This window comes from Rhinatrema bivittatum, chromosome 3, assembly GCF_901001135.1.
Source record: "Rhinatrema bivittatum chromosome 3, aRhiBiv1.1, whole genome shotgun sequence".
Taxonomy (NCBI): Eukaryota; Metazoa; Chordata; class Amphibia; order Gymnophiona; family Rhinatrematidae; genus Rhinatrema; species Rhinatrema bivittatum.
In genome coordinates this window covers 303193856-303208366 of record NC_042617.1, presented here as the reverse complement: position 1 = coordinate 303208366, position 14511 = coordinate 303193856, and the positions used below count along the sequence as shown (strand labels likewise).

Below are 14511 nucleotides of genomic sequence, written 5' to 3'. Positions count from 1 at the left end.
TGTGGTTTGTTTCTTCAAGGGGGCAAAACATCTGCGACCTCCAGTTCGGAAGATTTGTCCAGCGTGAGCACTGAGAGGAAAGGATCACCTTTCTAGTGGCTGAAAAGAATCAATAAGTACTGCTTGGAGAAATTTTTAAAACTTAAAAGTATTAGGGAGAAGTAAACTATTGGGGTATATTATTTAGTGTGTTCAGGTGTTTTGTTTTAAATAGGTAGTCAGAAAGGCAACAAACAGAAGTTTGTATTTCCCAACCCTCCCACCCACCCCAGCTCGTCCTTTAATTTATAAGCAGGTGTCACTTTCACGCTTAAAAATAAATAAATAAAAAAGTAAGCCTTTTAACTTAAACTCAGAAATTCCCTATACCTTATCAAGAGTTTGATCATTCCCTTGTAGGTCACGACCAGATATATAGTGAATACACTAATACATTTAAAGAACCCTAATCGTATACAATCTTATACTCATAGCAACATAAAACTTAACTATGAGCAAGAGGGGGGGCTTCCCAATCTTTTGCATTGAGTGTCACATGTATGATTTTATTACCCACCAGTGAAAAGTAGTATGTGTGCATCCGATGCAAAAAGCTCCAGGCTCTCAGAGAACGAGTACAATCTCTAGAGGCTAGAGTGGCAGACCTGGAGGAGCCAAGGCAGACAGAGAGGTATATAGATGAGACCTTCAGGGACATATTAGCCAAGTCCCAACTCCAGTCTGGCATCACTGGTGTTGGCTTGGAGGAGGGTGGTCTCATGATCGGAGAGTATCAACCTGGTGCAGCAGGAAAGGATCCTGTAGCAAGAACCTGCTCTCCAGGTGGTGCATGGTCCCCTCGCACCAAGGATGTGTCTTCCAGGGCTTCTGCCAAGGAGGGAAGGGTTAGGTTGGCCGTCATAGTTGGCGATTCGATTATTAGGAATGTAGGCAGCTTGGGTGGTTGATGGGCGAGAGGATCGCCTGGTAACATGCCTACCTAGTGCAAGGGTGGCAAACCTCACGCATCACCTAGATAGGATTTTAGACAGCGCTTGGGAGAAGCAGACTGTCGTGGTACATGTGGACACCAGCAACATAGGAAAATGTGGGAGGGAGGTTCTGGAAGCCAAATTTAGGCTCTTAGGTAGAAAGCTGAAATCCAGAACCTCCAGGGTAGCATTCTCTGAAATGCTCCCTGTTCCACGCGCAGGTCACCAGAGGCAGGCAGAGCTCCGGAGTCTCAATGCGTGGATGAGACGATGGTGCAGGGAAGAAGGATTCAGTTTTGTAAGGAACTGGGGAACCTTTTGAGGAAGGGGAGTCTTTTCCGAAGGGATGGGCTCCACCTTAACCAGGGTGGAACCAGGCTTCTGGCGCTAATCTTTAAAAAGGAGATAGCGCAGCTTTTAAACTAGAACAAAGGGAAAAGCCGACAGTCACTTAGCAATGCATGGTTAGGAGGGAAGTATCTTCAAAGGATACTAATGAAGCAGTTAGGTCATCCCAACAGAGAGCTTCCAATAATAAGAAAAGTAGTCCAAGTACCTATAATTAAATTTCACTGGAAGTAAAAGATTCCAATTTATCCCTGTCAACTGAAAAGCAGAATGTAAATACAAACAAAAAAAACTCTCTTTGAAATGTTTGATGCTAATGCTAGAAGTCTAAGTAGTAAGATGGGAGAATTAGAGTGTAAAGCAGTGAATGATGACAGACTTAATTGGCATCTCAGAGACATTGTGGAAAGAGGATAACCAATGGGATACTGCTATACTGGGGTACAAATTATATTGCAATGACAGAGAAGAGCATCTTGTGGCGGAGTGGTACTTTATGTCTAGGATGGCATAGAGTCAATAAGATAAAGATCCTGCATGAGATTAAATGTACAATTGAATCTTTAAGGGTAGAAATCTTGTGTGTTAGGGAAGAGAATAGCGATAGGAGGATGCTACCATCCACCTGACCAAAATGGTGAGACGGACCGTGAAATGCTAAGAGAAATTAGGGAAGCTAACCAAACTGGTAGTACAGTAATGATTTCAATTACCCCAATATTGGCTGGGTAAGTGAAACATCAAGGCATGCTAGAGAGATAAAGTTCCTGGATGGTATAAAATCCAGTTTTATGGAGCAATTGTTTCAGGAGCCAACGAGAGAGGGAGCAATTTTAGATCTAATTCTCAGTGGAGCGCAGGATTTGGTGAGAGAGGTAACGGAGGTGGGGCCGCTTGGCAATTTGATCATATGATCAAATTTGATTTAATGACTGGAAGGAGGACAGTATGTAAATCCACAGCTCTAGCACTAAACTTTCAAAAGAAAAACTTTGATAAAATGAGAAAAATAGAAAAAAACTAAAAGGTGCAGCTACAAAGGTAAAAAGTGTGCAACAGGCGTGGACGTAGTTTAAAAAACAAACAAACCCATCCTAGAAGCACAGACCAGATGTATTCCATGTATTAAGAAAGGTGGAAGGAAGGCAAAACGATTACCGACATGGTTAAAAGATGAGGTGAAAGAGGCAATTTTAGCCAAAAGATCTTTATTCCAAAATTGGAAGACGGATCCATCAGAAGAAAATAGGATAAAGCATAAGCATTGGCAAGTTAAATGTAAGACATTGATAAGACAGGCGAAGAGAGAATTTGAAAAGAAGTTGGCCATAGAGGCAAAAATCACCATAAAAACCTTTTTTAAATGTCTGAAGCAGAAAGCCTGCAAGAGAGTCGGTTGGACTGTTGAATGATCAAGGAGTTAAAGGGGCACTTAGAGAAGAAGACAAGGCCTTTGCAGAAATGATTTTTTTGCTTCAGTGTTTACTGAAGAGGATATTGGAGAGATACCCGTTCCGAAGAAGGTTTTCATGAGTGATGATTCAGATTAATTGAATCGAATCACAGTGAACCTGGAAGATGTGGTAGGCCTGTTGACAAACTTAAGAGCAGTGAATCACCTGGACAGCATGGTAAATACCTCAGGGTTCTGAAAGAACTAAAAAATGAAATTTCAGACCTATTAGTAAAAAGTTGTAACCTATCATTAAAATCATCCAGTGTTCCCTGAAGATTGGAAGATGATCAATGTAACCCTCTATTTAAAAAGGGGATCCAGGAGTGATCCAGGAAACTATAGACCGATGAGCCTGACTTCAGTGCTGGGAAAAGTCGTGGAAACTGTTATAAAGAATAAAATAACAAAACATTTACATAGACATGGTTTGATGGGACACAGCCAGCACGGATTTACCCAAGGGAAGCCTCACAAATCTCCTACATTTTTTTGAAGGGGTGAATAAATATGTTGACAAAGGTGAACCAGTAGATGTGGTGTATTTGGATTTTCAGAAGGTGTTCGACAAAGTCCCGCATGAGAGGCTTCTAAAAAAATTAAAAAGTCATGGGATAGGAGGCGATGCAATCCACTTAAGGACAAGTTGGTTAAAAGACGGGAAATAGAAAAGATTAAATGGTCAGTTTTCACAGTGGGAAAAGGTGAACAGTGGAATGTCTCAGGGATCTGTAGTCGGACTGGTGCTTTTTAATCTATATAAATAAAAATGTAAAATAGTTTGGACGTAATCGATAATCTCAGAAACTACTGCACCAATTGCTTTCAAATTTGGACACAACCTTGCTTTCACTTTCGGCAAGGTTCTTCTCTATCTATATTACATAGATGTCACACGGTTACAGAGAAAAACATATTTTTACATGTGTGTGGGGAAAACAGCGACATCTGTTGGACAGACATGCAATACATGCTATCTACCTTGGGAAATGAAGCTGCTGTACTGCGTATGCGCAGGCGGGAGCACACGTCAGGCACAGCGGGTCCAACATGGTGCTGGGAGGAGCAGCAGTGGCGGACCGGCAGCGATATCGGGCATGGTGGTGTCAGCCGGCTGAACTTCGACACCTGGGAGGAGCTGCGCGGCGATCTGGTACGGCTCACGTGCACGACAGGAAGGGATCCTTGCTGACCTCGCGTCTTCGGGAACGGGCCGGCAGAACTGCACAAGAGGGAGAGGGACCGGGGGGGGGATCAGCTGGGAGGGCATTGCGAGCGGGAGGGGATCTGAGTCAGGGAAGGAGAATCAGAGAGGGTGTGCTGTCACTGACGAAAGGGTAGGGAGTAGGCGGGGAGAGGTGACAGTGATGGGAGGGAGAATGAAGGGGGCGGTGAGTGTCAGGGGAGAGACATAGAGGGGAGAGGTGAGTGTGAGGGGTGAGAGTTGGAGTGGGGACAGGGGAGTGAAGGGGGGGTTAGTGACCAAAGGGGGAGGGGTGAGTGTGAGGGGAGAGAGTTGGAGTGGGGACAGGGGATTGAAGAGGGGGTGAGTGTGAGGAGAGACAGTTGGCGTGGGGAAAGGGGGGGTGAGTGACCAAGGGGGAGGACGATGTGTGACTGAAGTATATGAGCAAGGGGGAGGGGGGAAAAATTCTGACTCTGCCACTGCAACGCGTGGCGGGCCACCACAACACAGAGGGGAGAGGTGAGTGTGAGGGGTGAGAGTTTCCAGATAAACTTCCTGGAGCTGCAGGTGATCCATTACGCCCTATGGGCATTCCGGGAGCACTTGACCAACAAAGTATTCCTGGTTCAAACCGATCAAGTGGCGATGTGGTATTTGAACAAGCAAGGGGGGACAGGATCATACCTCCTCTGCCAAGATGTGCAAATTTGTTCCTGGGCTCTCACGAGAAGCATCTTTCTCTGAGCTATGTACCTCCCGGGGACAGACAACATCCTTTCAGACTCGTTGAGTCATACCTACCGACCCACAAATGGTCCCTGAATCAGGGTGTTGCGAACTGCATCTTCCACCTGTGGGGGATCCCGGACATAATTCTGTTCACCTTCCCGGAGAACAGGAAATTGGATCAGTTCTGCTCCCTGGTCCTAGCGGGCAGGAGATCGGTGTCTGATGCCTTTTCCGGCAAGGGCCTCCTGTACACTTATCCTCCCCTGCCACTGGTCTCAAGGACACTTCAAAAACTCCAACAGGACCGAGGCACCATGATCCTGATTGCCCCTTTTTGGCCATGTCAGATTTGGTTCCTGCTTCTACAGGAACTGGCTTCTCGCCTTCTGATCCAGCTGGGGACTGCTCCAGAATTGATCATGAAGGACCAGGGCAAGCTGCGCCACCCCAGCCTCTGAGCCTTGTCCCTCACTGCATGGATGTTGACCGGGTGCCTGTGCAGACCCTGGGCCTTTCGGACGGCATGTCTTGGGTTCTGTTAGAGTCCAGGAAACCTTCCACGAGGAGATCTTACATTCTCAAGTGGAAGAGGTTCTTGGATTGATGTGAAGGGTATGATTTGAACCCATTTTTCATATAAGAACATAAGAAATTGCCATGCTGGGTCAGACCAAGGGTCCATCAAGCCCAGCATCCTGTTTCCAACAGAGGCCAAACCAGGCCACAAGAACCTGGCAATTACCCAAACACTAAGAAGAACCCATGCTACTGGTGCAATTAATAGCAGTGGCTATTCCCTAAGTAAAATTGATTAATAGCCATTAATGGACTTCTCCAAGAACTTATCCAAACCTTTTTTGAACCCAGCTACACTAACTGCACTAACCACATCCTCTGGCAACCCCCATGGTCCATGTTGGGCAAATTGATCCGAAGGATCGAGCACCACAGAGGGATAGTGCTCTGGATTGGCCCAGGAGGCCATGGTATGCAGATTTGCAGTGGGGGACTCTCCCCTTCGACATCAGGCACACAGGAACCTGCTAATTCCTGCTAATATCCCACACGAAAGCTTTTGGACTACCTATTTGCATCTCTCCGAGGCTGGCTTGAAGACCACCTTGGTGAGAGTTTGCCTCAGTGCCGTTGAGGCATATCATCAGGGGATGGATGGCACCTCCATTTCCACCATCCACTTACAGGGTGTTTCATGCAAGGCTTATTGCAGCTTAAGCCTCAGACGCGGCTGCCAGCGGTCCATGAGGGCACCATTGAGCCCCTGGGATCTTGCAATCTGAAGTACCTATCCTGGAAGATCATCATCTTGGTGGCAGTCACCTCAGCACTCAGGGTCAGTGAACTTCAGGCTTTAGTGTTGTATCCACCTTATACAAAATTTTTCACGACAAGGTGGTCTTGCGTACCACCTGAAGTTCCTCCCAAAGGTGGTCACAGAATTCTCAATCAATCCATTGTCTTGCCTACCTTTTTTCCAAGACCACATACTCACCAGGGTGAACGCGCCCTGCATACTCTGGATTGTAAAAGGGTCCTGGCTTTTTACCTGGAATGAACAGCACCTCACTACCATTCCACTCAATGTTGTCTCCCTTGACAGGAACAGGTTGGGGTTGCAGTGTCCAAACAGACCGTATCCCATTGGCTAGCAGACTGTGTTTCTTTCTGCTGTGCACAAGCGGGATAAGAGCTTGAGGGCCACATCAAGGCTCATTCGGTCTGAACCATCGGTTGCTCACTTGCATGCGGTACACGTACACGAAATATGCAAGGCGGCGACTTGAAGTTCACTCTACACATTCACCTCTCATTGTCTGGACAAAGATGGACGACGTGACAGTCATTTCGGTCAGTCGATCCTCCGTTATCTATTTCATCCACGAAAATCCACTCTTCCTACCTTGGGCCCTTTCTTTGGATGCAGGCTATGTTCTGGCAGCTCTAGTTGTGCACGTTTGCACCTGTTAAAAGCTGCATATGTTGGGAACAGCCTGCAGCTACATATTCACTCGTGTGAGGACTACCATCCTGCTTGTCCTTGGAGAAAGCAGAGTTGCTTACCTGTAACACATGTTCTCCAAGGACAGCAGGATGTTAGTCCTCATGAAACCCGCCTGCCACCCAGCAGAGTTGGGTTTCTTTCGGTTTATTTTATTTTTGCGAACTCTGTTATAAGACTGAGGTTTCTAGAAACTTTGACAAAAGTGTTTTGTGCCGGGCTCCATCTAAAGTCACTCATGTGTGAGAACTAACATCCTACTGTCCTTGGAGAACACCTATTAAAGGTAAGCAACTCTGGTATCCTGCGTTTTTCAGAGGAGGGGGGGGTTTCTTTACATATGGTTCCTTCTTTTTTGTCTAAGGTGGTTTCCTTCTTTCGCTTTAACCAGGTGATCAAGTTACCAGCCTTTCTGAATTTGTCTGCAGATGCTCCTATGGCAAGTGAGCTTCACTTGTTGGATGTGCCACAGAATTCTTTTGCGATATTTTAAGGTGACATATGCCTTTCGGAGATCTGATCATCTCTTTGTCCTATGCAGTGGCGCTAAGAAGGGAAATAAGGCTTCCAAGGGCAACCTTGCACGATAGCTGAAAGAGACGATAGCTTCTGCTTACATCTGTAAGGGCTGGTCAGTGCCAGAGGGATTGAGAGTGCATTCCACTAGGGCGCAGGCAACTTCGTGGGTGGTGTGTCAACTGCTTTCTCCGCAGGAGATTTGTCGTGAGGTGACATGGTCTTCTCTTCATACTTTTACCAAACATTACCGCTTAGATGTGCGGGCGCTGGGGGAGGCATCTTTTGGGGAAAGTGTGTTGCATGCAGGTCTTTCGAGTTCCTTTCCAGAATAGAGGGACTTGGGAACATCCCACTTGTCTGGACTGATCCAGGGTACAAACAGGAAAGGAAAATTTTCTTACCTGCTAATTTTTGTTCCTGAAGTACCATGGATCTGTCAAGTAACCCGACCCCGTCTTTTGAAAGACTTCCTCGCTTCTGGATGTTGCTGAGCTGATATGTGATATATTCGGAGTAATGAGAAGTGTACATAGTTTGAGATGTGTGTTTTGTTAGATTAAGAAAGCCTAGTTTTCAGGGGGCTCCAACTTTTAAGTCTCTGTTCGCCCCAGGTTTATTGGGGTTTGTTAAGGTAGACATCTTGGCTTGGGTACAGGTCAATACTGATTATGTAGCAGTGCCTCAAAGTTTTGTTCTCTGCCTCCATCTGCTGATAGAGATGCATAAACCTACTTGTCTGGACTGATCTGTGGTACTTCAGGAACAAAACGTAGCAGGTAAGAACCAATTTTCTTTCTGTCAGCGAGCTGTGTTCCCTTCTTTTAGAAATCATGAGGAAAATGTCTCAGGATAATGTGTTTTTTTTCTTGATTCTTAGGGATTTGTCAGTTACAGCCCATACTTACAGGAAAAAAGGCAATATAGTAATTGAAGGGGGAGAGAGTTCTTTGAAGTCTACATTCCTTATCTTGCCATTCCAGTCCAGATGAGTGTGTTGGTTCTAATTGCCAGAAGGCAGAGGCAGAGACCGACAAGTTTTCACAATGCACGAGCTTGTGCTGTATTTCTCTGTCTCTAGCAGGTGCAGACATATTTTGATGTATGCAACATTTGGAGGGCTACTGGTTGACTGGCCTTTGGAGGTCTTGAAGTAGCCCAAGGGGTGAGGATATAGACTCAGATAGCCTCAGGATTGCTGTGGGGAGCTTCAACCCTTTGGGGACTGCAATTATCTTGTTGGGGCAATCGCCAAAATGTTTTTCTCCTCCTCCCTCTCCACTCCCACCTCTCTCCTTCCTCAGCCTCCTCCAGTATTTGGGCTTTAGCCCTGTTCCTTCCCTGTTTAAGCGGTCTTTGCATTGAACAGGATAGCCAGCCAAGTTTAAAAAAAAAAATATGTCTTCAGGTCATTTTAGATTCCAGGTTGCTTATAAAGCCACACATACACAAGGTTGCAAAAGTGGCCTTTTATAAATTAAAACTGTTGAGCTATTAACATTTTTACTTCCCTCAGATTTGTTTAGAGCTGTACTGCAGTTTGTTTTGGGCCACTTGAATTATTGTAATAGCTTGTGTGTGGGTCTTTCTAATAGTTTATTCTGAGTGTTGCAATTAGTACAACTTTGCTGCCGCTTGATTAACTGGGGTAGGATATAATAAACACATTACTCCTGTATTATTGCAGCTGCACTGGGTGCCAGTCAAGTATAGATCACAATTTAAATTTTGCTGTTCTTCCTAAATTGCTGTATCCAAATTATGCTTGTACAGTGGCTGATAAGATGAAATGGTTCATTGCAATCAGCCAGTGCATTGTTGATCCCATCTATATGTGATTATAAACATCAACTGACGTGCTAGAGTTTTTACTTCCTTTGTCCCTACCATCTGTGATGTTACCAGGTGAATTTAGGCAACAGAGGGACTTTAAATGTTTTCAGAAATGTATGAAAGCTTTGCTTTTAAAAGATGCTTTTAAATGATTTATTTAATATTTTGTTTTAATTCATTGTTGTTGTGTTCAAAAACGTGAGGACAGCTTAGCTGCCCTCACATGGAAATTCCATGTAAATGAGAGCATTAATTTTTCCCTCCCAGTGCAGAGAGGTGCGCTAGCTGAACTCACTTATTTTTAATGCTGGAAATTTTCGCCTGGTCAAAGGTGGATGAAAGTTTCCAGCACTGCTCTGCTGACATTTCAAAGCAAGGGACAAGGAGAAAAAAAATATTTTCCTGCTTTTAAAATGCGCGGTCAGCTTGTGCTAACCACACATTTTAACTCGCTATCCACACATTTTAACATGTGGTGCTTTAACTTACCATTAGCTTACTGCATCGGGAGTTAAAAAAAAATTTTTTTTTAACTAATCTGTGCATTAAAACTGTGCACCGAAATCCAGCACACAGGTTCTTAAAGCACAGGATATTGCATTGGCCTGTGAGTGAGGATAAACAGGAGTGGGGTATCTGATTTTCTCAAATTGCAATTTTCCCTTAGTCTAAAAGGATTGCTAACCACAAATTAATTGAAATTGGGAAATTCTTTGTGATGTCACCTTCTAATTGCCAGCTTCTAATGGATATGAGATTGCTAGCAGTTATCAGAGATGGGCAGAGCCGATCCTGATTTTATAACATAACCCTCATTCCTTGAAATCATATCTGCAAGTGCACAGATCAGTGGGGTAAAACCAGAGTTGGATCACCCTGTTCCTGATGACATGGCACTCATTGTCCAAGCAGGCTTGCCATGCCTTGCCTGGAGGGGTATATTTTTAATTTTCTCTCAAATACTGCATCTCTTGGGCTTTCATCTGCTTGAGGCTTGTTTTACGTCTCTATGAAACAAGGGCATATTGCATGTGCATGAGAACAAACCAGTAATGGTAATCTGGTTAATCACAGCTCTACTTTTTGTTTTTTATTACAGAGGATCCTGTGATAGAGGGAAGCCGAACAGTCTTAGCTGTGTTCAGAACACGCAATAGTCCTGTTTTTGAGCTCCTACCTTGGTGTGTAGATCACATATCCACATTCAGAACTTCTGCCACATTAATCCAATAATAACATATTTAGGATCTGAGCGGCACCTTTGAATAAAAGAGGCTCTCACATACTTTATAAGGGAATAACGTACAGGAATGCATGCAGCTACCTCTGAAGTGGGTAATCTAACCGGAAATCTTTAGGCCTAAATAGCACCCTGACTGGTAAACCATCCTATATAGCAGGGCTGTACCTCTTACCTAATTGAACAATTTAGGGACACAAGTTTCTTTAGATTCTCTACTCAATGTTGTCTCAGCAAAGGTCCTGTTAGTTTGTTAGAGGAATGCAATTTGCTCTTCTGGAACTTATTGTTCTGTCGACTAAGCAGAGGGGAGCTGACATGCAAAGAGCAAGTCAGGAAAAGGCAGCCCCAATGTAGTCTTTGCCATGACCATCATTAATAGATGTAAAATTAAGTAATTTTGTCCTTGTGCTGCTTCAGTGATTTTTGTAATTAAAGGTAGTCTGTGTGTTTGCATGGTTTTGAAGCAGCGCATCTTTTGACCAAAGACTTAATTTCCTGTGACTTCTGGAAGGGAAAAAGTTGTGTAAGCAAAATGTGAAAAGCGCTACCAGATGTTGGCCCTATCCTTAAATGTATCCTATAGGAGCTGAAGGCCCACATTGCATATTTTTCTGTGAATTTTTTTTTCCCCTCATAAAATTGCAGGGCATTAACTCTTTGAGCAAAAGATGCATTTCCTAGCATGTAGACAGATGGACTCAGGACCAGTAGGTTTATGCTCCCCTGCAAGCAAAAATGTCACAGTATAACCCTGCAGTGACCCCAGCCTGCCAGAATTCTCCATCTCCAGCAGATGGTGACGTGCATTTCCCTATGGGGATTGCTTTGAGCTTTTTGAAAGGAGAAATTTAAAATTCTAAATTCAGGAAAAGAAAGCCCCTCTCTCCTGTACTAATACCTAAAGGGCCCTCCCCCAGTTGAGAATTCCTGAGGCTATTTCCGTGGTCCCTCAGAGGTGTGTCTTGGTCCAGTAGCTGGGTTTCCCGGCATTCGACTTAGCTGCTAGTTCAGCTGAAAGGCAGCGGGTGCAGGAAGCCAAGTGCAGCGGTGACAGCAGAAGCCCTCTCCCCCCGCAGCTGGAACAGTCTCTATACTCAGCTGGTAAGCTCTGAGCTCAGGTAAGCTTTAAAAAAAAAAAAAAGGCAGAAAGTTTTACCAGAATCAGAGACAGAGGGGTTTCAGGACTTCCTCTGGTCTCCGTTCTCAGTGTGCCATGCCAGTGATCATTCAAGCACCCGTTGAGGTTGGGGAACTGGGCAGCCTGGCAGGTTGAGCGGCCCCCAGTGGGCTAGGCCCGCACTTAAGCTTGTTTCTTGCACGCTGTGTGGTAGGCCACAGCGGCCGTTTTTGCACGCTCTTGTGCGTGTTCTGCTGCCCTCTGTAGGTCATCGGTGTGTGCAGTGTGTCAGCTCTGCGCACACATTGTGTGCTCAGTTTTTTGGTGCGTTTTTTACGCGCACAAACTTTTTTATGCGCTTAACTTGGCACACAGGTTGTGTGTGCGCCTTGCCATGCTTTCTTCTAGGCACTTATTTTTTGGACGCATTTCATTTTTGAGCGCGAGCCGTTCCGCACGTTTACCGCAGTGATGGCGCCGGTAAGCACGAAGCCTAAGCGCCTTTCTCTTTGTGGTGCCTGTCATATTAGGGCTTCTCAGCCTGACCTGGCTTCTAACTGTGTCAACGCTGCTCAGACACTCAGGGAGAGTTGTCTTCCTTGGATTTTACTAAGCCTGGCTCTTCCCATTCTGATAATGGGTTGGTCAGGGCCTTGACTGGGGGGACGCAAGATCTTGGTTCTCCCTTGATTGGCTCCTCCGCTGGCGAGGGCAGTTCTGTAGGACCAGCTTCAGTTCCTTGTGGACTTGGTCTGGACCCGGCTGCTTTTTCTTGGGTGGAATTTTTTCAAGGCTTACAAGCTTTTCTTCAGGCGCAGTCCTCCACTTCCCCCATTTCTCACAGAACAAGCAGGATGGTAGTCCTCACATATGTGTGACATCACAGGATGGAGCCCAATCATGGAACACTTTTGTCAAAGTTTCTAGAACTTTGACTGGCACCTACTGGGCATGCCCAGCAATGCACCAACCCTGTATCCAGCAGGGGTCCCCCTTCAGTCTCTTTTTTTCCTCGCAGCAGTAGCCACGAGGAAAAAAGGAGCTCTCTAGAGATTCCTGACAGGAATTTTCCTCACGGAACAGCAGCGGGACACCGGTGCTGCCCGGCCGGCATAGACTACTTCGAAGGTGTCGACATCTTCCTCATTGCCTCAAGAGAAGGACCGAGGAGAACATCGTGAAAAGCGTTGACATCGGCATCGGAAGGCTCAAACCGCTGATCCAGGCAAGCCCTCGGCATCAGCGTCGACAGAGCCACCAACAAAGAAATCCCGTCCAGAAAAGGCCCCATCCTCCTCTGTTACTTGGTCACAGAGGCGTTCCCCACCTTCATTGGAGCAGGGAGCCGCGACTCCACTTTTACCGGTGGACCCTCCAGCTATGCCTCTATTGCCTCCTACTCTGGAGCCAGGGTTACTCGCCCCAGGTCTCCATGAGGAATTGGATCGGATGATCCAAGAGGCCATCGGAAAAGCACTACAGGGATTCCAGCCTCCATCGACACCGGTACCAGTGCCCGAACCAGTCACAGATCCGATTCCAGGGCCGTTGGCATTGCTACTGGGTAAACTGGATGCGTTGATTGGTGCCCTTCCACCGCTGGAACCAAGGGCACTGGTATGCCCTCTTCCTTCGACGCCGATACCTTTGTTGTCAGATGGTGAGGGAACACAGATACCCATACCGCCATCTGGAATCCTGCCACCGTCTCATCCATCAACGTCACCAGTTCCATCGGTGCCTCCATCGATGCCAGCGGTACCTCCATCGATACCTTCGGTGCCCAGGCCTGGTCCTTCGGGAATAATGCCATTTCTTCCTGCAGAAGATCCTCAGGGAGCTGGTGATCAACCATATGATCCTTGGACTGATGATTCGTCCCAGGATACAGATGACCTGCCTTCACAGCCCTCTCCCCCTGAAGAGAGAAGGCGTTCTCCTCCAGAGGATCTCTCTTTTATTAACTTCATTAAAGAAATGTCTGAGACAATTCCTTTTCAGCTTCAGATTGAAGAGGATTCAAGGCACAAGATGCTGGAAGTGCTCCAGTTCCTTGATGCCCCTAAGGAAACCATGTCTATTCCTATTCATGAAATCCTAATTGATCTTCTAAAGAGAAACTGGGAACACCCAGGTTCCATTCTGCCTGTCAACCGTAAGACAGATACCACCTATCTTGTGCAGTCAGCTCCTGGATTTCAGAGATCACAACTGGATCATCACTCAGTGATTGTGGAATCAGCCCAGAAAAAGGCACTGCGTTCCAAACCTCATTCCTCCATACCTCCAGGGAAGGAGCAAAAATCCCTGGTTGCTTTTGGCAGACGAGTCTTTCATGGCTCAATGCTTATATCTCACATTGCTTCTTACCAGTTATACATGACTCAGTATAACAGAAACCTTTTAAAGAAGATCCAGGATTTCTCTGAGTCTTTACCTGATCAGTTCCAGGATGCCCTGAATGCTCTGGCTCAAAAAGGCCTGGATGCGGGCGAACATGAGGTCCGTGCTGCGTACAACGTATTTGACACTGCCTTTAGGGTGTCCGCAGCGAGGATTAGTGCACGAAGGTGGGCCTGGTTGAAATCTTCAGATCTCAGACCAGAGGTACAGGACAGGTTGGCTGACCTGCCCTGTACTGGTGATAATCGCTTTGGAGACAAGATCCAGGAGACTGTGGTGCAGCTAAAAGACCTCAAAATATTGGTACACCCAGTACTTTCTTTCAAATATTGAGGAATAGCTACAATATATTTGTAGGACCACTACTCACAGGGTCAAGGTATTTTTACCAGACTCTTTCTTACAGTTCTTGGTCCGTTTTACTTTATATTTGTTTCAGACATTTTTTTAAATTTTTTTAAATTTTTCAACGCACTTTCAACACATTTTTTCGTGATTTTGTTCTTTTTATGCCAAGCTGATGAAAACTCCAAACACAGTCACATATGAAAGTCTTTTAAATTGTCACTTTTTCTCATTCCGAAGAACAATTAATTCAGCAAAAGTACATATCTGCATATCCCAACACGATCGCGTTTCGGACCCCCACTCTTGAGGTCCTGCTTCAGGGGACAAAAATTTTCATCTTAATCTGT

General features: G+C 45.6%; 1 protein-coding gene across 4 annotated transcripts in view; it reads left to right on the top strand.

The window, feature by feature from the left end:
- The window catches only part of AAAS (aladin WD repeat nucleoporin), a 178749-nt gene that overhangs the window by 150575 nt on the left and 13663 nt on the right, over nucleotides 1-14511 (top strand). For all 4 annotated transcript variants that reach the window (XM_029595084.1, XM_029595086.1, XM_029595083.1 and 1 more), the window contains exon 15: nucleotides 10153-10234. In XM_029595084.1, coding sequence (XP_029450944.1) covers nucleotides 10153-10234 — 82 coding nt within the window. The remainder of the gene's footprint in view (nucleotides 1-10152; nucleotides 10235-14511) is intronic.